Below are 21,933 nucleotides of genomic sequence, written 5' to 3'. Positions count from 1 at the left end.
GTGTATATATATATATATATATATGTATGACCCCTATATAACCTAAAACCTATACAACAAGCAGATTCAATTATTAATGCCAAATGAACTGTCAAGTTGTTAATTGGGCATAATAAGACTAATTTAATGATTAAAGAAATTTGGCTATAGGTAGTCAGTTCGTCGCTATTTAATGATAAATTGAATAATAAAAATAAATTCAATTTTTAATTTTAAATTTAAAATATTCTGAAAGAAAAGATCAGATTGAAATGAGACTGAAACCTGTAACTCTTACATACCATGCATATGCATTGCCAATTATGCTATCCACATCTTTGCTTCCAAAGTAATTAATTACTCGACTAACTTAGATAAAACTATACATATCCCTCATAGCCTGTATGGTTATATCTAAATTTATCATTCAGTGGAGGCCTAACCACCTACCTATAGCCAAATTACTGTATGTCTAATCATTAAATTAGCCTTATTATACCCTGATTAATGATATGGCACATTTATTTGGCATTAATTACATAAATTTTTATTTTTGTTTACTAATTTAATATAATTTTATCAAAAATCATAAGTATCAAACTAAAATATACAAACCAACTTTTTGTTTTATCAGAAACTAATAGGTAAACCTGTCATTGCCTGGGCAAAAAATGAGAACAAATGTGAGGTTAGCTGACTGGGTGCAACTATCATCGTTGTGCAGTCACAACTATTGTGTGGGAGTGGAAAAAACTCTCTGAGACAGGCTTTCCATCTTTAACTTATTTAATAAAATTTAAAATCTCTTACAACAATTCTTATGATAAGGCATAACACCTCTCAAAGGGAGAGAAACAAGTATGCACAAAAAGTCCAAATGTTCAGTCTATCATTTTTCCTCTTCCAATGATGGTGGTGTGAAAATCGACGGCTCTAGGGTGCACAGCATGGCTTCGAGAGATGTCTTCCTGCAAATAGGTGGACCTGGGCAAATCTGGATGACTCTGGAGAGCAAAGAACAATCCTTGGATGTCAAAAAATCTTTCGTTGGTGAACTGCAGGATCACAAACTTCCGGGAGAGGAGCACTACAGACCAAGAACACTACATCCTTGATTCGCACGATTTTTATAACTTTTCCCCCAAAGTCGTCATTTAATTGGTCTTTCTTTGTCATCTGGTGCCAAACGACACCTGTCGAGGGGTGCAGGAGAGGTCAACTTCATGACTAAACCCGACTCTTCTCTAACCATGTTTCCATCGACTTTGGTCTTTTCAACATCATTTTTCCTTTGTTTAAAATTTTACAAAAAAAAACTTTTATTGTTTAATTGAGACTTTTAATTTCTCCCTTTTGTGTTGTAAAAGGAGATTTTTAAGATCTAATGAGATCTTAAACCACCTCCATCTTGTTTACGTTAATTTTGAAAACAGTCCAAATGCAATATAGGTCAGTTAGGTGATATTATTTTAAAAATTCACCAAAAATCAAGTTATCATTATATTCATATGAAAAAAATCACATACATTTATTAATATCTTTAGTTTTAAATATGATATTTTTCAATACATTTTATTAGAAAAATTTATAAGAAAAATAATAATATATATCAGAATTGACATTTAAACTTGATAATTTTTAACTTTTTGTCAAAATTAACATTGTTTAGTTACCTAGTTTTTTGCTGACAATGAGCCAGAAAGACATATAATATTGTTCTGTACAACTCTATATAACACTTACGCATGTATGTTTATTTGTTGTGAAATTATCACACATTATATCAAACATTTGTTTGAAATCAAAGCTTTATTATGCTATCAACTAATATAATGAACTAATATACTTTATTCACTTCATATCGAGCAAAAATATAAATTTTTGTTATAAACATATGATTTGCCAGTAGTAATACATGTAATATTTGCTGATATTTTAGTTTAAAATAAAAAATTTGTAAAATGTCAGAACTGAAGGTCATAACTTGAATATTTATAACATGTTGACTTATTATAGCTAAATGAACTTATTATAGTAATATTAGAGAAGTTGCGGCCAACGTTTTCAAAGCAAAAACGTGTATGTCGGATGTTCAGCACCGCTTTCCTATAAGCCTAGAAGTTTGACAATGGTGTTTGGATAGTCAGTGGAATCATGCTCGTTGTCCCAAACACCATTGTCAAACTTCTAGGCTTATAGGAAAGCGGCGCTGAACGTCTGATGTACACATTTTCGCATTTAAAATGTCGGCCGCAACCTCTCTATTATTACATGAATATGCTAAAAATGAAATAAAAAATTATCAGAAAAAAAAACATTAATTAAAATTTTTTAAGTCAACAAAACATTGCCTGGAGAAAAATATGTGAAACAGATGATAGACAAGATGTTGCTGTCAAGTGCTGTTGTTGATAATTTTGTTGATAATCAATCTGTTGTTGATAAATTTTACAAAAATTGATTTTTACTAGGGTAACGACAAATTGGTACCCTCAAAGATTTGCTTAACAATGGGGGTTACCGATTAGTTGGTACTTTCAAGGGCAAAGGATTAATACCTCCATTCGGACCTCTCAGTTGAACCACCATTCAGGTCCTTACACAAACATTAAGATTATTAGCTTATTTTGTACTACTAATCCTTCTATTGTATTATATCATAGTATTTGATTTATACAACTGCAAAGATTATCTTAGGTAAGAGTTTATCACACTAAGTAAACAATCTAAAACATTTTAAAATTTCTTTAAATTGTGTACAATAGAAGAATAAAGAATTTTAAATTAAAAATTCTTTATTTATCACTTGGTATGATAAACTTTTAAGTAAGATAACCTTTGTAGTTATATAAATCAAATACTATAAGAAACATTAAAATGAAAAAAAATATAGAGTTTGGTTATTTTAGCTTACATTATCATGTTTATTGTGATACTCTGATGGTATGAAATGGTGCAGTTTCATTGGTCAAGCAGAAAGCAATTGAAAATACGATGTCTTAAATTTTTTAAGATATCGTATTTTTTTTCTAATGTTAGCTCCAACAAACTGTTCCATTCATAGCCAAATTTCAAATGGTAATCTGCCAACAAATCAAAAAAATGAACAAAAACTCGGCACCCTGGAAAACCACTTAAAACATATTTTGTGCTCGCCAGTAATCTTGTATTATGCAATTTTCATATTCAAATGCCACCACACCAATGGTCTGATAGAAAGGAAGTACTGTACCTCTGTGGAAGGAGGTTGAAGTTAATTTGAACAACAGTAGTCGTTGACCATCCTCTCTTCCAAGAGGAGGTCAACGACTACAAAGACCTCCTCTTGGAAGAGAAAATGGTCAATGACTAATTAACACTGATCTATTATTAATATTTGAAAAATGATTCATGTTGGATAGGTTGTGATGGCCTTGCATGTGATTGAAGTTGCTAATCTTAACATCCAAAAGACTTCATATAAGACTTGTTTATATTAAAAAAAATACTGTAAAAATGCAAGAATAATTGGTTTTATGCGATCCCATAAAAAAACTGGTAAAACCAGCTTAAAAAAATAAAGCCCAGCAAAAACATCTAAGTAAAGAATACTTTTGAAACCTGTGGCATAAGAATAATGAAAGCAGATTTGACACTAAGACTTAATATGTGAATAAAGTGCACACCACAGCTATAGGAAGTTTTGGATGAAGCAATGTCACTGTGATAATAAATAGGAAAATAAACATTGGCACAGAAAAAACTTTGAGCTCTACTTTGTGCCTTAAAATTGTTGCACTTACTGTACATTAATTTGGCTGAATGGTACATCATCTTTCAGCAGTATCAGTGAAGGGAGTTTGTGGTAATGGGTTTATGAGTTAATAAGGAGATGAAATTGGGAAGAGGGGGTGTTTAGGTTTTGTGGTAATTAAGTATGTCCTCATAAATATTGCATTTATAGAAAAACTATTAGAATTAGTATGATTTATTTGGTTATGATAATGTGACACTTGAGTGATCTGCTAAGGAAGATGCATTTCAGAAAGACTTTTATATAAAGCTGGCCCCTATTTAGGGTTCTAGGACAATAACCCTTTGGATAAAAACCCCCATGTAAAATCCCCTCCAGACAATAATTCCCTGGGGAAACTCCCAGATATCAAACCCTCAGAGAATAAACCCCAATTTTAAATGTCTGTAGATTAAATCAAATATATACTAATTATCACCCAAACTTACACTCTTAATTTGATAAAACTCATTTTTTCATGGAAATACAGTAGACCGTCGTTTATCCGAATCAATTGGGGACTGGGTTTGTTCAGATAACTTATTTTTCGGATAACCGATTATGTACGAAAAAATATATTAACCTATCCCGTGTTGAAATTTTTCTCCGTTGCGTGTCGCTTCACGTTGAATTTTCGTTGATGTTAAGCCTAATGTAAACTTTTTAAAATAATAATTGTGGCTATTGTATCGTTAAAAATTATTTCTTTATTTTTGCAAACAAAATAAAAATATAAAAACAAAAAAAATTATACTTTAGAAGTTAATCTAGTATCAAAAACGTTTGATTCAGCAGACACAGTCCTCAGAAAAACACTACACAAAAGTGCCAGTGCTGTCAGCTAAAACACACACATCAACAAAAAAAATATTGGAGTAACCCAAGATATAGCCAAAGATTGCAGTGCCACAGCACTAGCGAAAATTTAAATTTGCCGACTGGAATACTTTCGGTTAACTGACATTTCAAATAACCGGCTTTCAGATAAACGACGCTCTATACATCAATGGGTAAATAACCACTTACCACACCAGGATGTAGTTAATCACATACTTCGAATCGGTTACGGTGTGCACGTAAACAACAAAGCCTGATGATGAACTTGGATGGAATTTGAAAACGTTTGTTTTTGTTGTTTATGTGCACACCATAACCAGTTCAGAATACATGATCAAGGGGTAAATAATATTAAATATGTTTTTAAATTTTGAAAGTAATAAAAAAAAATCTAAAATGAAAAATTAACAAACACTATAAAGTTATTTTACAAACCACAAAAACTAATAAGAACCATTATCATAAATATATGTACCATTAATCAACTTTATGCAAATCAATCATGGAGTTTACAATTCAAGCAAGTTAAAGTTTTCTTCATGCCCTGAAGATATAGCGTCCAAGTAAATGTCACAACAGTGGTCTGTATTGTCTTCATAGTTTGTGAAATAAACTATTTTTTACTTTTTTTTTCATTTTAAACATAATAGTCCTACATTTTGATTAATATATTTTTATTGATAAAATTTTATAAAACAAAACTTATGCCTACTTGAAGTAAGCTTGGTGGTTTTTTTGTGTAATATCTATTATTATATTTTCAGTACATGTATATATATAATTTGTGATGAAATTTGTAAAATCTAATAAAGGAAAAGAGAAAGAGATTTTTGAAGGTTATGTTTATGTAAAGCAGAATAATGTTGTATCGTTCAAATATGAAAGAAGGCATAAAATGACAAATGAAAAGCTAAAATTAAAATTAGTGGAAAAGAGCTGGTGGGGCAATTAAACAATCACTCTCATTGTCCAGATTTAGCACAAGAAGTTCTTAAAGCAGTTCAACAAATAAAAAGACTGGCAGAAGAAACTGAAGAAACACCACAGCAAATAATCATGCAGTCTATTTCAATGGTAAGTGAAGGTGCAAAAGCCAACTTGCCTTCAGTTTATCATTTACATCACAATATCAGACGTCAATCTCAAGCTGTCAATAATCCACTACCTGTTCCACTGACTATTGATGAAATTATTGTCCCAGATTGCTACAAAGTTACACATGATGGCCAAGATTTCCTTCTATTCAATTCTAGTTCAAATAATAACAACAGAATCTTAATCTTTGTAACATATAACAATCTTAGATTCTTGGAAATAACACCTCACTGGTTTCCGGATGTGACTTTCAAAACATGTCCTAGTAAATGGATAAACCAATCTGTGTGTTTATGCATTACTGCAGAACAAAACTCAGGATACATATATTGAACTGTTTGAGAAATTAACAACACCTAACGTAAATTTGAGATTAACAAGTATAATGATTGATTTTGAAGTAGCAGTTTTAAACAGTTTAAAAGTAGTATTTTCAGACTGTAAAATTAAAGGATGTTTCTTTCATCTAAGTCAGAATATTTACCGTAAGATTAAAGAGAAGAGTTTGTAACAATATTATCAAGAAGATTCTGACTCTGCATTGAAATTAAAAATGATCTTAGCTCTTGCATTTGTGCCGACTGATAACGTTGTTAGTGTTTTTGAGGAATTGTCAGAATTGCTACTTGAAGAAATCACACTAGTTGTAGATTATTTTGAAGTTTACTATATTGTAAGACCACAACGTCATGGACAATAGCAACCAACATATGCCATTGAGATGTGGAATATGTATCAATGATCTGAAGATGAATTACCAAACACAAACAATTCAGTGGAAAAATGGCACAGAAGTTTTCAGTTCAATGTTGGGGAAGTTCCATCCCACCATTTGGAAATTCATCGAATTTCTTCAAAGAGAACAAGCATTACAACAAGTTTACTTCAAACAAATTCTGGTTGGCCATCTATCATAAGCATCAAGAAAGAAATATGCTGATTCAAATGCACAGATCCTTACCATTGTTTGCAGCTACTGTAATTGCAACATTATGGACTATCTCACAATCTCTTTCTCTCTAACTGATATTATGTAAATAATAATATTAAATTGCAATTTTTATCAGGAATTTCAGTATTTTAACTACTGTATAAATGACTGTAATTAAAAATTTGTTTCTCTGAAAAGTGCATATGAACTTTCAGTATTATTTAAAAATATGTATCAGCATTTTGTTGTGTTAAATAAATTTCAAAGAAACTTTTAGTTTCAGGAGCTTTTATTTTTACACAAAAGTGATATTGTCCTGGGGGGTTTTAATACAAGGGTTTTTATTTAGAGATTATTGTCAGATGATTATATTTCAGGGTGTTTTTACGTAGGGAGGTTATATTTTCCGGGGTTTTCAACAAGGGGTTATTGTCCGCAGGGGTTTATACATTGTGGTTACTGTCCTGAAATGCCTAAGACCCCAGAAAATTGTATGTGGCCAGTCCATTGGTGATGCATAAACCCATGATTTACTATCAGTGTTCAATGGCTTTATCCCTTGGTTACTGGAGGGTATCTATTGGGCTGCATTTTGAAAAAATTGTGGACCTATAAATTCCCACTGTCATTTATCTGTTGTATGTTCTTCCTTAATTTTGCAAATGAAGTTAGATAGATGAAAGTTGAGACTAGATATGGGAAGCTTAATAACAGGAGCCCAGATTAACTATATATGAACCAGTTTGATCTGGAAGTCACATTATTCCAATTCAAAAATTTTCTACTGAACAGAGTTAGATACATAACCAGCACAACTCTATTGCTAACAGGAAAAGTATGATTTATAAGGGCAAAACACGACTTCACACATGCAAGTGCTATGTGCTTGCTACCTGTCTCAGTAATGGCATAAAGGCATGTAATAGTGCATCTATTTTGCATTTTATTATTGTTGCAGTAATTAAGTGATTATAATATATATATTAAAAATTATATCCTTTTTTGTAAGAATTATATTTAGATTATTATTTTCTTAAATTTTTGCCAAAAAATGGCACTACATGTAAAGCCAGCAATGAATGTAGACAGAAATTAATTTATATATAGAAAGCAAATCAATATTTTGGGGTGAGATGTACAACATTATCTATATTTAAGTTAGAATTATGTAAACGTAATTTCCAAATTTTGTAGAAATTGGTTGAATGGCCTAGGCATGCATAGTGAACAAACAAACATCTTCATTTATATATATATTATATATATATATTTAAACATTTTTCCAATTCATTATCATATGTTTATGGATAACAATTTATTGATTTTAATTCTATTATAGTCCCAATTCATCATTAGTTACTGATGATGAAGTAGGATGGTTCAAAAACATTCTGAAAACCCATAAAAAATGGGTTTTTATATTTGAGTCTGCTTCTTATGACTTGATAATTATAGTCATTTTTCCTTTTTTTAAGTAATTTTATCAATATAATTAAACTGATAATTGATAAAACAAGAGTCAACAGATGTAATAATCATATTTTATTAGTTACTATTTTGATTATTTTTAGATTTGATTATAGAATTTCTAGTCAACAAAATATGAATAGTTTCATGTGATTATTTAATCTTTTATGTGTTTTGTTTTAGTTAACAATAAATTGTTTATTAATATCTTTTAAATATCTTATTTTATTTTTTTATTGAATTATTCAATTGTTCTGGATTATGGATTTTTATTTTTATATAGGTAGTTCTTCCAGTAATGGAAAAATATTTTTCTGCACACCGCAATTTTTTTATAAGTGCAGCAACAACTGCTACAAATGTTGGTGTAGCAACAGTTCGAGAAAAAGAAATGGTTGCTAGGTATTGTTTATAAATGTATAATTTTTGTAAATTTTAAAATTAATCAAATAAATTAAAATATTTTTATTTATTGTATATAGTTTATTTTGTAAACTAGCAGCATTATTGAGAGCAAAATTAAGTGTATTTGGAAATGAAGCAAAAATCTCTGTTCGTGGTCTACAAGTATTAATTAGAGCAACTGATGCTAGGTAGCTATTTAGAAATGATTTGACTTTTAAAAGATTAAAATGAATATTTTTTTTTAAAAACTTCTAATAAATAATAATTTTTAAAAAATCTTTCAGAACTATTGTAAAAAATTGTCCAGATTTTGTTAAAACGTCTATGCTGACATTTTTCAACAATGCTGCTGATGATTTAGCTCAAACGGTTGTGAATTTACAACAAGGTCGATATAGTTTGTTACGAGGAACTACATTGAAAACATCATCATCTCTCAATTACATACAATTAGTTTTGTTGCCAGTTCTTACAGCACTTTTTGATCATTTAGCTGCTTGTGAATTTGGAAGTGATCTTCTTTGTAAGTATTATTTATAACTTTTAAAAAACAATAGGTTTGAACTAAATTTTTTTTTATATAAGTAATAGATATGTATTATATCAATGGTGCAGTTTTCTTTATATTGCTTTAAAGATCAATTCTTTAAATATTTTTTCAAAAAATTGATGAGAATTCATAGGTTATATCCAAAGAAGTTAACCGATGTTTTTTTGTCTGTACCGCATTTCATCAGAGACAAAAGCTTCTGAGTGTTATCTTTATTATTCTTTATTCACTATGCATTTTGGGTGCAAGATTTTTCTGTAACTTGCACCCCTCATCAGGTGTTACATTTCTAATTTATAGAAATGTAGCACCTGATGAGGGGTGCAAGTTACAGAAAAATCTTGCACCCAAAATGCATAGTGAATAAAGAATAATAAAGATAACACTCAGAAGCTTTTGTCTCTGATGAAATGCGGTACAGACAAAAAAACATCGGTTAACTTCTTTGGATATAACCTATGAATTCTCATCAATTTTTTGAAAAAATATCTAAAACTTTTGTTTAGAAAAGTGAATGTACATTTGTTTGTATTTAAAAATCAGTAGATTTGTTTGTAATATTGTTGCCAATTTTAATATTTTAACTAAGCTTTAAATTCTTTCTTTATAATTGTCATGCCAGATAAAATATACTAGATAGTTATAGTAAATTGTCATAAATTAACAACATAAAATATTTTTATACATAACAATTTTTAAAAATTTTTGAATTATTTTGAATCTAAAGTGATTGTTAGAAGTAATTCATAAGAACTAAAATAAAGATGGATCTTTATGTCAAAAAATATAAAAATATTTCTTTATTCATTTTTATTTTAAGAAAGTAGTTTATTTGGTTATTTTCTAATGAAATATTTTTTGTTGTTTGTAAATTTATTGATAAGAAATACAGAATTTATTTATTATTTGAAAAAATAATGACATTAGATAAATAAAAATAACCAAAATTAATTCAAACTGAATATACTAATTTTAAATATTATTTTTAGTGGATGACATTCAAGTAGCTTGTTATAAAATTCTGAACAGTTTATACACTCTGGGAACAAATCCAGAATTATCTAATAGCAGGTATTATTCAAATATATATTTTTTTCTAATAAATCATGTTATTGTTATTATTATTATTATTATGATATTTGTGAGATTTTACGAAAACAATACAGGAAACAGACTCTTTTTCCAAAGTGTTATAATGTGGCTACAAGCCATATTGTATTATATATATATTAATATAAGTTTAGTATAGTAGCCCTTTGTTCTCCTTCCTTCTAGAACTTTCCTCCCTAACTTCTTTCCCTTGGGTGAGATTACCAGTTTCAGGAACTAATGTGAACAAAGGATAGGCTTACCAGACGTCCCGTTTTGACCGGGATTGTCCCGGTTTGACGATGTTGTCCCAGCGTCCCGGCCAGTTTGTCATTTTGTCCCGATTATTTGGTAAAATTTTAAAAGTGCCGAATATACAAGAAATAAAAATAGTGCAGCCTCGAGTAAAATGGCAATTTGGCACTTACCCCACTGTTACACTCACTGTTGCCAATCTAAATATTTCGTATCTAGATCTAAGTACTTTTAATGTTGTCTATATGTTCTCCTCAAAAATTTATAGCATATGGCCTAATGAATTTAGATGTTTTATTTTGTCATTCAGATATTTTTTCACAGAATTTATAATAGCACGTAGTCAATGAGATCTAGATATTTTTATTTCATTTTTTTTTTTAGATATTTTGTTTCAATTAGAGTTGGCAAGACTGAAACTTACACTGGCCACGTCATTGCTGCACGTGTCATATCTTAATCGAGTTCAAATTGCTGATTGGTATTTGCAATTATTTCGTACAGTATCTGCGCATTCTTTCATTCAGCGCGCTTGCAGCCCTTTTAGCGCCCGTGTTCAATTATTAAGTCGACTGTCAGCGCGCTTAAGGTGTGCTTTCAGTGCACTAGCAGCACCTCTTGATTACGCTAAAAATAGTGCTTACAAGATGAACTCCTCCATGAGAAAGTATCTTTTTCGACTACCAAATAATAATCAGTTTTTTGCTCTTTTAAGTGAGCAGATTTTTAATCGTGACATACGAAAATGACTTTTAAAGATTTCATTCGAATACTGCGGTATGATATTGTGAACGTAACCAACGATTTTTGCACACTTTCTTTGTTGTTGGGAATCAGTCATCGCCAATGCCATAAATAAATCATCATTTCCTTGTTTTCTTATAACATCGAACTTAATGGCTTTTCTTCTAATATGCACGTAAATATAGCAGAAAGAAAATCATTGTTTATATCAGCCATTTTGAGATAGCCCTTTCTCTGGCAAAGGTGTTTTCAACCGTCAGCAGCAAAAACGTCATTTCCAGCAGCAACTGCTCAGCGCACTGCTGAATGAAAGAATGCGCGGTATATTTAATTTATTTAATATCTTTTATGCCAAAAAGAAACCATGTGTTTACTGATTATTGAAAAAAAGTTCTGTGATTGTATTGACAAAGTGAAATATGATCTGTGCTTTTCATTATTTTTAGTAACTCATGGTGGACATCGAACATTAAAAATCATTTGAAATGTGTGAAACATAAGGCAAGCAATAGGAACTTTCTCAAATGTATTGCCATATTTTAAATGTACCGATTTAAACAACAAAGAATTTTTAAAAAAGTTCACACTAGGAATAAATATTAATAATAAGATACTAAACATATCTTATTTAGTTATTAAAAATTGTTCAGTTATTAAAAATTGCTTTTAACTCGTTGATTTTGTTAACAACTACTTTATTTAGCCTTTTCAATCATAGGTACTTATCCTAGTAGGCTAATTTTCTGTTGCGAGTATTTTCTCAAAATTGTCCCGGTTTGAGAAAAAATATTATGGTAAGCCTAACAAAGGGGAGAGTAAGACTTTGAGGCAAAAGGGACTTGAGGCACGTCATTCTTTTCAGAAACCTGGAAGTAGACAGATGTGAATTTGTGCACTCTGAGTCGATGTTAACCACGACCAGAGAACGTTGATTAGTCTGAGGAAAGAATCCTGTCCTATTGTGGTGGTGATAGAGTAGTACAGAATTAAGGATTGCAAAGAAAAATTAATAGGAGAATTTGATATAAGAAAAAGGAACTTATCAACCATTGTGAAAGGTCTCATGGCATCTCACCCATCGAACATACAGAACCAGTCTTGGGTATTCTTATCTTTGCTAAAACTTACTCTTTACCTCCTAATGAACCTATCCTTATTCTAATTTTAGTTGTACTTTAGTTTATAAGATTAGTTTTAAGACTCATACCCAAGTGCATTGTTGTGAGTAATATATGTCAGTTTGGGATTGTTAAGATAGTGATTGTACTGTAACATTTGGTGCATTTCTGTATGGCAACGCAACGTTGAAATCCTTATTAAGAACTTGCATATGTATGCGAAATAAACTACTTGTGAAATTACCTGATCTTCTTTGTCTGGTAACATGGTTTCTTTGTTTGATTGTGAATCTTGCATACCAATCTTCACAATAATTTATTTGATCATATGTTTGCACAAATTTGTGCCATGTTAGGTTGTCTATGATATTGGATTAGTTTAAAGTTTTTATAGAACAAGAATAGTTAAGTGAGAGTAACAAATCTTAAATATTTTATTGCAGAAATTAAACATTTGTCATTTTAGTATAAATGAAATTGTATATTGGAATAAACTGATTCAGTCTGTTTTTTTTCTTATTTCAATTTTAATTTAAATTAATGTTTAATTCTAATAATTTTTTCAAACAGCGCTTTTATAAAAAGATTTAAATTTGTTCTTTTAAAAAATCTGCTTTTAAAATAGTTTTAATGAAACTTAAGATTTAGTTTTAATATATTAATTCATAAGTTTTTAACTTTTACTGTTTATAGAATGGAACAATGGCTGTGCAGTATAAACAATATCAAAATAGTCTAAATATAGGAGTTAAAAAGTTTTTTAGCATAAATATTTTCACATTTTCTAGGTAAATACCAAATTGCTGTAATTAAAGAGAGAGTTAAAATCAAGCAAAATTTATTAAAAATTTTAAATATAAACATTTCTAATTAATTTTCTAATCATTATTAGATTAATGAATAGAAATAAACAAAGAGATAAAACAAAAACCAAATTGTAAAATTTATTTAAAGAAATATAATTGAATTAAAAACATGCAGTAAAAACTTGATAGAATATAAGTTGTACTACTAAAAGACAAAAGCCTTTATCTCCAAAAAACTAAAAATTAAGTTGTACAGTTGTCTTTATACCTAATTAGTATCCTTTATCAATACTACCCACATTTTTCACATTAGATATTTTTGGCAGTATCAGTGTGAGGACCACATTTACGGGAAACCTTTATTATAAAATCATTATAAATTATTATAACATGTTTGTTGTTCGAAATAAGATAATTTTCCATTTCGAGAAATTGTTGATTGACTCAGCGATTAAAATGTTTTCTATGGACTTCGTTCCTTGTTTAAAGTGACACCTCATATGCGTCACTCGAAAGTAACAAGTGAAACGCGATCATTGGGCCCGAAGTACTAAACCTTCAGGTCAAGTCATGGGAAAAACCCAGCAGAAGACCTTATAAACAGGAGAGGACAATGATGATGGAGGCTTTTTCCCATCGGTGAGTGTGAACTTTTATGTATGTGTGAGGGCTCTCCACCATTGCCGCTTCCTAGATCAATTTTTGGATTAGCACCTGAACTTAACCAAACTTGAACTAGCACCTGAACTCAATTAAATCTGAACCTCTTTGGATGTGCCTAAGGACGAACCTACATCAGGGACCTACTTGAACTCTGGGTATTTGTTGTCACATGAAAGTTTTGTAAGCTCTCTCTTTCTCTTGATATGATAAGCTTCCCCCCTTGATGGTTATTCAAGTTAGTGAAAAAGCTCATAAATCCTGTAAATAGCCTCTCTGAATAAACTGGTATTTGTTAAATGAATAGTCTCTTGGAGTGCACTTCTTCCGGATATCTCCCTCCATCTCCATTTCAACCCTAAGCTTCCATAGACACGACTGCTTGCACGTACCTGTGAATGTAACGATCTTTGTGTTTACCCAGAAGACACAGTGGTGTCAGTCCTGATGAAGTTGTCATTGCGGTCTTTGCCGATACGATGTTGACCCTTTGATCCCGTGGTGCCAAAGTATAGGGGGCCCTTCGGCATTGTCACATCAGTAAAGGAAACTAATTAGATATGAAGACGTGTGCAATTTGATTTTCAATTTTTATGAAAATAGTCTTCTGCTTTTGGATGGCAAAGTTACAATTATTGCTATTTCAATTAATTTATTACAGTTATGTTGTTTAAGCTTTTTAAAAATAAAGAGTTATCCTAAATAAAATTCAAAATAATTTTAATTAGAACAATTATTTATTATAACATATGTAGTAAATACAGGGTCCCATAAATTTGTAAATTGTTTAAAAATTCATAAAAGTTGAAAGGATTGTATATTTGAATGTGGTTTGCATAAAAGTTATTCTCACAAAGGGGGATTTTTTTGGGTAGAGAAAAAGGAAATAGTTCAAATTTTTTTCGATAGAGGGTGCTGAATGCAAGAAAATCACTGGAATTGTGTAAATCAGAGTGCATATAAAATGCAGGGTGTACAATTAACAGCTCATTTCTGAATTTTCCTGTTATTGGCACTGACATATGGTTTTCATTATGATGTTGACATTGGTGGATAAAACACTATTGGTGAAGTTTTTATCTCAGCCATGAATCATGGGCTGAAACTTTACAAAGGTTTAGGACACAGAAGAGAATGAAGAAAGCTTCAGGTCCAATCACAGCAATCACTGGATTGGTTTCCTAGTGTGATGTTCAGAGTGAGAAGTACGCGATCCCGCGAGCGAAATGGTACAAAAAAAAAGTCTCACGACACAAAGTATTATTTTTCTCACTGAACAGGTTCGTTTATTAGATCCCAACTTTACAATTTTTCGAATCTTATGCGTATACCGGTGCTCAATGGTACACCTCGAAAACAGTTGTCTATTACTCACGCGACAAAAACCTGAAGAGGACCAAAATTACTTAATCTAACTTACACTAACTTACACTAACTTATGACTAAAGAAGAAAGAATATAGAATATAGAGATAGACTAGGAAAGAAGTAGAAATACCCGGGTTTAGGTTCGGTGAGCCCTTGGTTGGAGAACACTTCGGACTAAGAGGCCTCCCCTCGATGATCTCTCTCTCTTTCTCTGCACTTTTTGTTCTTAGGTCACTTCTTATTTTGTAGACCTTTCGTCTACAATCTTCGTCTTCCGGATTGAGTCGTCTTTTATCACCTCTCACTTGTAGACTTTTCGTCTGCAGTCCTTCCTTTTTCTTTTCTCTCTGTTCGCTTTGTCTCAGATCACTTCACTTGTAGGAGCACCTCTCTGTTCACTCCTACCTACTCGAGATCTCCCCTCGATCTGATATTCTTTCACTCTGTTTTTGCCTCCGGGCCTCACTCCCTTCTCCTTTGTTCTTTATTTCTTCGAAAAGGGTAATCCCCCCAAGGGCAAAAAGGGTTCAGACAAAGAAAATTATAGGAAGGTTTAGGGAAAAGAAAGTTCTAGATGGTTTTAGACAAAGAGAAAGGAAAGTCTAATACTAATATAACAAAAAAATATAGGAAATATAACATATCATGGCTGATGGCCACACTAGTACGACATTTCGAAGAAATAGGAAGTTTGTGTATTCACCCACACAGTGGTGCATCATGTTTATCAGAATACTCCAATGTGGTTTCACAAATGGAAACTAAGTCTCATGTGTACCGCAATAGCCCATCTTCTTTAGTGCCGTTAAAGTATGCCATTTGCCATGAAATCTCCTGCATCCATCCGGATCTGCTACATGCTGCAGTTAGCAGTGTTGTCACTCGCTTGCAAACTGTCATTTGTGGTAATGGCAGACACATAGAACAAGTACTCTAGTGCTGTGATATGCATGTAAGTGTAAACATTTGCCTGCATGCAAAATAAACATAATTTTTCCATGGAATTCCAGTGATTTTCTTGTGTTCAATACCCTCTATTGACAAAAATTTGAACTATTTCCTTTTTTTCTACCCAAAAAATCCCTCTTTGTGAGAATAACTTTTATGAAAACTGCATTCAAATATACCAATTCTTTCAACTTTTGTGAATTTTTAAACTATTTATAAATGTATGGTGGTATGTATTAACATCGGAATTAGATTACGAAAAGGATTGAAACGGATTCTCATGAACAGCTAAATCAACACGTCTTTATTGAAGTACATAACGGAGCAGAACTCTGCAGTGCGCAGGCGCGCTACTACATATATACATTTGAACTGCCATAGATGGCGCTGCGATACATAGCATATGGGACATTCTGTATGTAATATAAATTATGTTTGTATAATAGTACACAGTGTATCAATTAAGTCATGAGATTGTTGTTATAACATAAACACAAACCTTTACTTTTAAAAAAGTAGACATTTTTGAAATAATCTCCTGTCATTACTCTACAATGCTGACATCAATCATGGAGACTGTTGAAAGCACACTGAAAGCCTTCTAGTTGTTGGGCTGCAATTTGAAAAATTTGTAGACCTATAAATTTCCACTGTCATCTGACTGTCTGTCCTTCCTTAATCTCAAGAATGGTGTTAGAAAGATGAAAGTTGAGACAAGGTATGGAAAACATAAGACAGAAGGTTCCAATTAACTATATATGAACTTCCTATTTGGACCAGAAGTCATGTTATTTTGATTCAAAAATTTTCTCCTGAACAGAGTTAGATAGATGACTGGCATGACTATATTGTTAACAGGAAAAGTATGATGTACAGGTGCAGTGCACTAGTAAATTGAGAACATTATAATGAAAAATTGCAGCCTGGCATTGTGACAATGTTACTATAAATAATTGCTTATTGTTCACTTGCTTGGTTGTTACTTTTTGTATGCTCTTGCTTGGTTGTTACTTTTTGTATGCTCAGCATGCTATTAAAATGTTTGTTTTTCAAAACAGATTTAATTTGCAGAAATAAAAAAAATCAGCAGGAGCTGAATTGGAAGAATAGGGGAGTGGTTAATGACCGTGGTTTTTAGAGGCAAAAACTATGTAATAAGTGGAATACTATGAACTGCTGCATTATCATGAGAGAGAAATCAATTGTTGTTGACAAATCATTTATTTCCCAGTTGTCACATTTATTTTCATAACCTCTTTGCTTAAATAATATGCAGCATTAATTGTTGTCCCTTGGGGAATGAAATATTTAACTTCACAACAACTAGCTGACCTGGCCATGTGATGTCTTCAATGGACTCTTGATCTTCCTGAAAATGAGCATGACCTCAGAAAGCCCAAGCTCCTCTCAAAAGTTCATCACCAATTTTTAAATCCTGTAAAGTTTTTGTGGAACTTTCCCTAATTTTGAGTAAAATTTAATGGCTACCCAGTGCTCCATATCTACACTTGCCTATGCAACAACACAGAGATATATTCATTAAAGTGATCTTAAAAATAGAAGCAATGCATGTTCAGATTTGTATTACTGATGGATGGAAAGAGTGCACACTAGAGATCCCAGTTGCAAAAAGTAGTTCTTATTTATACCTGTAGAGCAGGGGTGTCCAACCTTTTTGTTTCTCTGGGCCACATTGAAAGATGTCATGAAGATTTGGGCCACAAATATATATGATATACTTGTGGCCAATTCTTAAATATACTTGTATATTTTAGGATTAACATGTCTAGATTATAGTAATAAGTATTAAATCTTTATCACGAAAAAGGATTATTTTAAAAAATTACTTCTACACACACTTCCAATTTTTACTTAGAAATAGATAAATTAATTCATTATAAAGGAGACAAGCAAAAATTTATTTGAAAAACACAAATATTTGTTTTATTTGGGTCTCTAATTAATAAAAAATGACAAAACACTATTTTAAAGTGCATTTTTATTTGACTAATATATTTATAAATAAGATGTAGACCGAAAAGTAGCCAAATGCGCCAAATAATATTTTTTACGCCAAAATAAAAGAGGGTAGCCAAATTTGGTGCAAAGTAGCCAAATCATGCAACACTGGAAGGAATACTAAATAAAGCCGGAATTGGACTTAAAGGATTATAGACTCAAATGCGGGGAAAGGAGAGAAAGGACAAAAGATAAAGAAGTGAGGAAGGTTGTGAAATTATGGGTCCATATTTGCTTAACAGAAAGTCTATTTAACCTTTCTCACTACTTTTTATCTTTTGGCCTTACTCTCCTTTCCCCTAATTTGGGTCTATAATTCTTTGAGTCTCAACTTTAGCTCTATTTAGTATTCCTTCCTCATTCACACATTTCCAAGTACTATATTTGAAGATATTTCCTTTATAATCATAAATTAAATATATATAAAGGTTTAAGGCTTTGTGAAACTTTTTTTTTGAATTTATGCCGTTGAAATAAATAAATAAAATAAAATAAAAAAAATTGTCAGTTTTGTTTACAAGTTTATTGGGCCGCATTGGAGCTTGCCTTGGGCCGCGGGTTGGACACCTTTGCTGTAGAGCATGCACCAATATCTCAGTTTTATTATTTAATTGGCACACTATATATAATCCTATTATATATAGTATAAGCAATAATAAATAAAATGAAATATATAAATCTTAGGCTATTAAGAATATCTATGTTTAATATAAGCTTTTTTATTTACCATTAAAATGTTATCTTTTCAGTTTTTATTTGTTAATTTGATAATCAGAATATGTAGCATATCAAAAGCCATTTTGTTTATGAATGTTAGATTTTGTTGTTTAACAAAGTAAATGAAGATAATACAGGCACACAATTTTTAAATTTATATTGCATTAAATATAAATATGAATTTAAATATCAAATTATATTTCATTTAAATAGTAATGTTTTTTAGACAATTATTTTTGCATGAAATTTATTTTAAAACAATTGTTTCTACATTGTATTATCTTTGTTTAATTTTTATTAAATTGTCTTTTATTATTATATTAAGAGAATTAATTATTTAATTATAGAAAATATTGACTAGTTAAACATTTATAATTTCTTACTATTTTGTATTGCTAAAGATTTATTTTATTTTATTTCTTTTAATTTTCAGAAAATTTATCAAGTCTGAATTGGACAGGTATAATATATTATTTTTTTTATTTTTAATAATCTACTTCTAAACCTTCTAACAATGCTGGTTTATTGCACACTGGGCATCTCCATGCACCTCTATCACTGTTTAATTGAAGATAGGATTCTAAATCAAAGCATTGGATATGTTTGCAGTCTTGTCCTCTGGCTGGCAAAGTTATTCTCTTAAATGTTATAGGACATTTAAGGGATACTTTAATAGCAGTCTGCTCTACACCATCTTCTCCATTTAAAGCACTATTGTTTGAAGCAGCAACACTAGTAAAGTGTGCAATAAACCAGCATTGTTAGAAGGTTTAGAAGTAGATCAGTATATATGGGGCATATTTTTAATAAATTTTAGCTTTATATTTACTACTGTATCTTTAATTATTTAAAACTTATCTTGTTTAATATTTTAAAATTATAACTAAATTAATTTGATTGGCTTTAAATACTTAATGGATTCTTGAACATAGCATAAACTGAAGACAACAATAGTCTAGTTGTAGAACTTAAAAGGTTTTGTGTCCTAAATATTTTCAGTTATTAAGGTTTCTATTTTCAAAACAAATTTACACTAAAAAATTATAACAAAATACAAATAATAAAGGAAGGATGAATAAATATAAACAACTTAATTTTTAAATTAATAATAATATTTTAAAATATAAAATTTGATTTAGGTAAATGTTTAAAGATTACATTTATTATTTATTTATGAAAAGTTCAAATATTACAATTTTAAATAACATTCAGATATTTTCAAAATATTCATACTTAAAATTTCATTTGGAACAAATCATTTAATTAAACAAGCAAAACTATGTAATCCTTCCCTATTCAGGTATACACTGATTAATGATAGGGATATGTTCCAAAAACAGGTAGAAAAAAGGTAACAAAAAAGACTGTTTTGTGGGTTGGGAATGGATTAGTTCATTTTACATTGTTTCTTATGGGAAAATGTTTTGGTTTTGAAACAAATCAAATTTCATCAAATTTTAAACTTGTTTGGAAATTTGATTTGAATTAAGTAAACTGAGGTTTGACTATATTAATATAATTCCTACAGAATCCTATTTAATTTTTAAGTCATTAAGTTAACATTATTTTAGCAGTATATATTATAGTTATCATATATCAACAGAGATATTAGACATGTAACATTTCTTACATAACATGTTATACTTTTATTTTTTGCATCATACTTCTCTCTAGAGATTCTGGCTTTTATATCATTATCAGTTCTTTGTCTTTCTTGATTAAATGGAAATAATTGAATTATTTTTGATTTGTGATTTACTTTTCTTAATAAGCAATAAATGCTATTTTATACAAAAACAGATAAAATGATGATTAAATGTTTATCTGTTGTAAAAATATTTATGTAATTTCATAGTGGATAAATAGACATGTAGATACATAAATCTTTTTCAACTAAAATTTTTTATTTTTTTATTTAATTTTTTATGCTATAAGTTTTCAATGCAGATTGCTAGCAATGAGAATTTTTTGTTCAGAAAGGATAAAAATAAAAATAAACATTTAGTCTTCTAAAACTAGACTGCTGTTCTCTATTATTTTTATGCTTTGCTATATATAAGATTTATTTCATTTCATAATGTAATTTACATCAAATTTGATATATGTTTATTTAGACATAGACCAGCTTTAGGTAATTGTTTGGGCGCTTTTGCTGGAACATTCCCTGTTGCATTCTTAGAGCCACATTTGAATAAGCACAATCAATATTGCATTCACGGAAAATTAGAGGAACATTCCCTTGAAGCACAAGGTAATTTAAAAATTTTTAAATGATATATCATTGATATTTAAATAATAACTGTGTTTTTAATTAACTAAAATTATCATAATATATATTTAAATAAATATAGCTGTGATGGCTGAATTAGAATCAAGCATGCCAACATTAGATGATTTAATGGGACAGGTAGACAAATTTGTTACTGCTGGAGGAAAATATAGTGAAACACCATATGTTATAGAAGTAATGATACCAATGCTTTGCAGGTACTTTAAATTTAGAATATATTTGATCATAATCAAACTAAAGTATTTTGTTACTATAATATTTGAAAATAATAATAATAATAAACATACATCACACTACAGAAGGCCACTATATTGAATACATGCCACATTGTTAGGAAATTCCTGAATACAGACACACACACTGACACACTTATTTAATTTTAGTTTTGTTTTGGTTGCTATGCCTTGACTTTGGTCCAGCATTGTACACAGCCACCGGTGTGAACTGAGTACAACTCACAAAACATAACAACAATAATAATAAAAATAATAATAATAACTCTCCTGTGGTCACCATTTGGTCGTGGTGGGAGAGCCCAGTAATTTTACTGAACCATAGAGTAATGCAGGCTGGAGCACAAGCTCCTGGCAGGGACACCCATGCCAGTAAGGTCTATGGGGAGAAATGAAGCTAAGAGTGACCACACACTCACATTCTGTGGAGATATTTATCATGGTAGTAACCAGATCTAAGTATGATACCGGCTCGGATGTTGACCGGGTTAACAAGGTCCGCGTTCGTGGGTTAGGCAGAGGCTCACATTCGAAAAATAGGCTCCAGTCTCCCTTGGTTACCGGTGGTGAAAGCAGCGCCGGCCCAAGCATGGCTACTGCAATGCCCTCAACAGATGTGAGGAATCAACCTAGCCTTGGTGTTTCTGTGGC

At 30.6% G+C, this 21,933-nt stretch overlaps 1 protein-coding gene across 1 annotated transcript in view; it reads left to right on the top strand.

Annotated features, from left to right (window-relative positions):
• Positions 1 to 21,933, top strand: part of LOC111622781 (ryanodine receptor-like) — a 420,607-nt gene that overhangs the window by 275,927 nt on the left and 122,747 nt on the right. Inside the window, exons 79-85 of the mRNA XM_023365203.1 lie at positions 8,365 to 8,483; positions 8,564 to 8,674; positions 8,771 to 9,009; positions 10,026 to 10,107; positions 19,193 to 19,219; positions 20,874 to 21,010; positions 21,111 to 21,246. Of these exons, the coding sequence (XP_023220971.1) occupies positions 8,365 to 8,483; positions 8,564 to 8,674; positions 8,771 to 9,009; positions 10,026 to 10,107; positions 19,193 to 19,219; positions 20,874 to 21,010; positions 21,111 to 21,246 (851 nt within the window). The remainder of the gene's footprint in view (positions 1 to 8,364; positions 8,484 to 8,563; positions 8,675 to 8,770; positions 9,010 to 10,025; positions 10,108 to 19,192; positions 19,220 to 20,873; positions 21,011 to 21,110; positions 21,247 to 21,933) is intronic.

Source organism: Centruroides sculpturatus, unplaced genomic scaffold, assembly GCF_000671375.1.
Source record: "Centruroides sculpturatus isolate CEXI.00-Female unplaced genomic scaffold, Cexi_2.0 scaffold157, whole genome shotgun sequence".
NCBI lineage: Eukaryota > Metazoa > Arthropoda > Arachnida > Scorpiones > Buthidae > Centruroides > Centruroides sculpturatus.
Note: the sequence above shows the minus strand (reverse complement) of the source record. Positions and strands in the feature narration are given on the sequence as shown.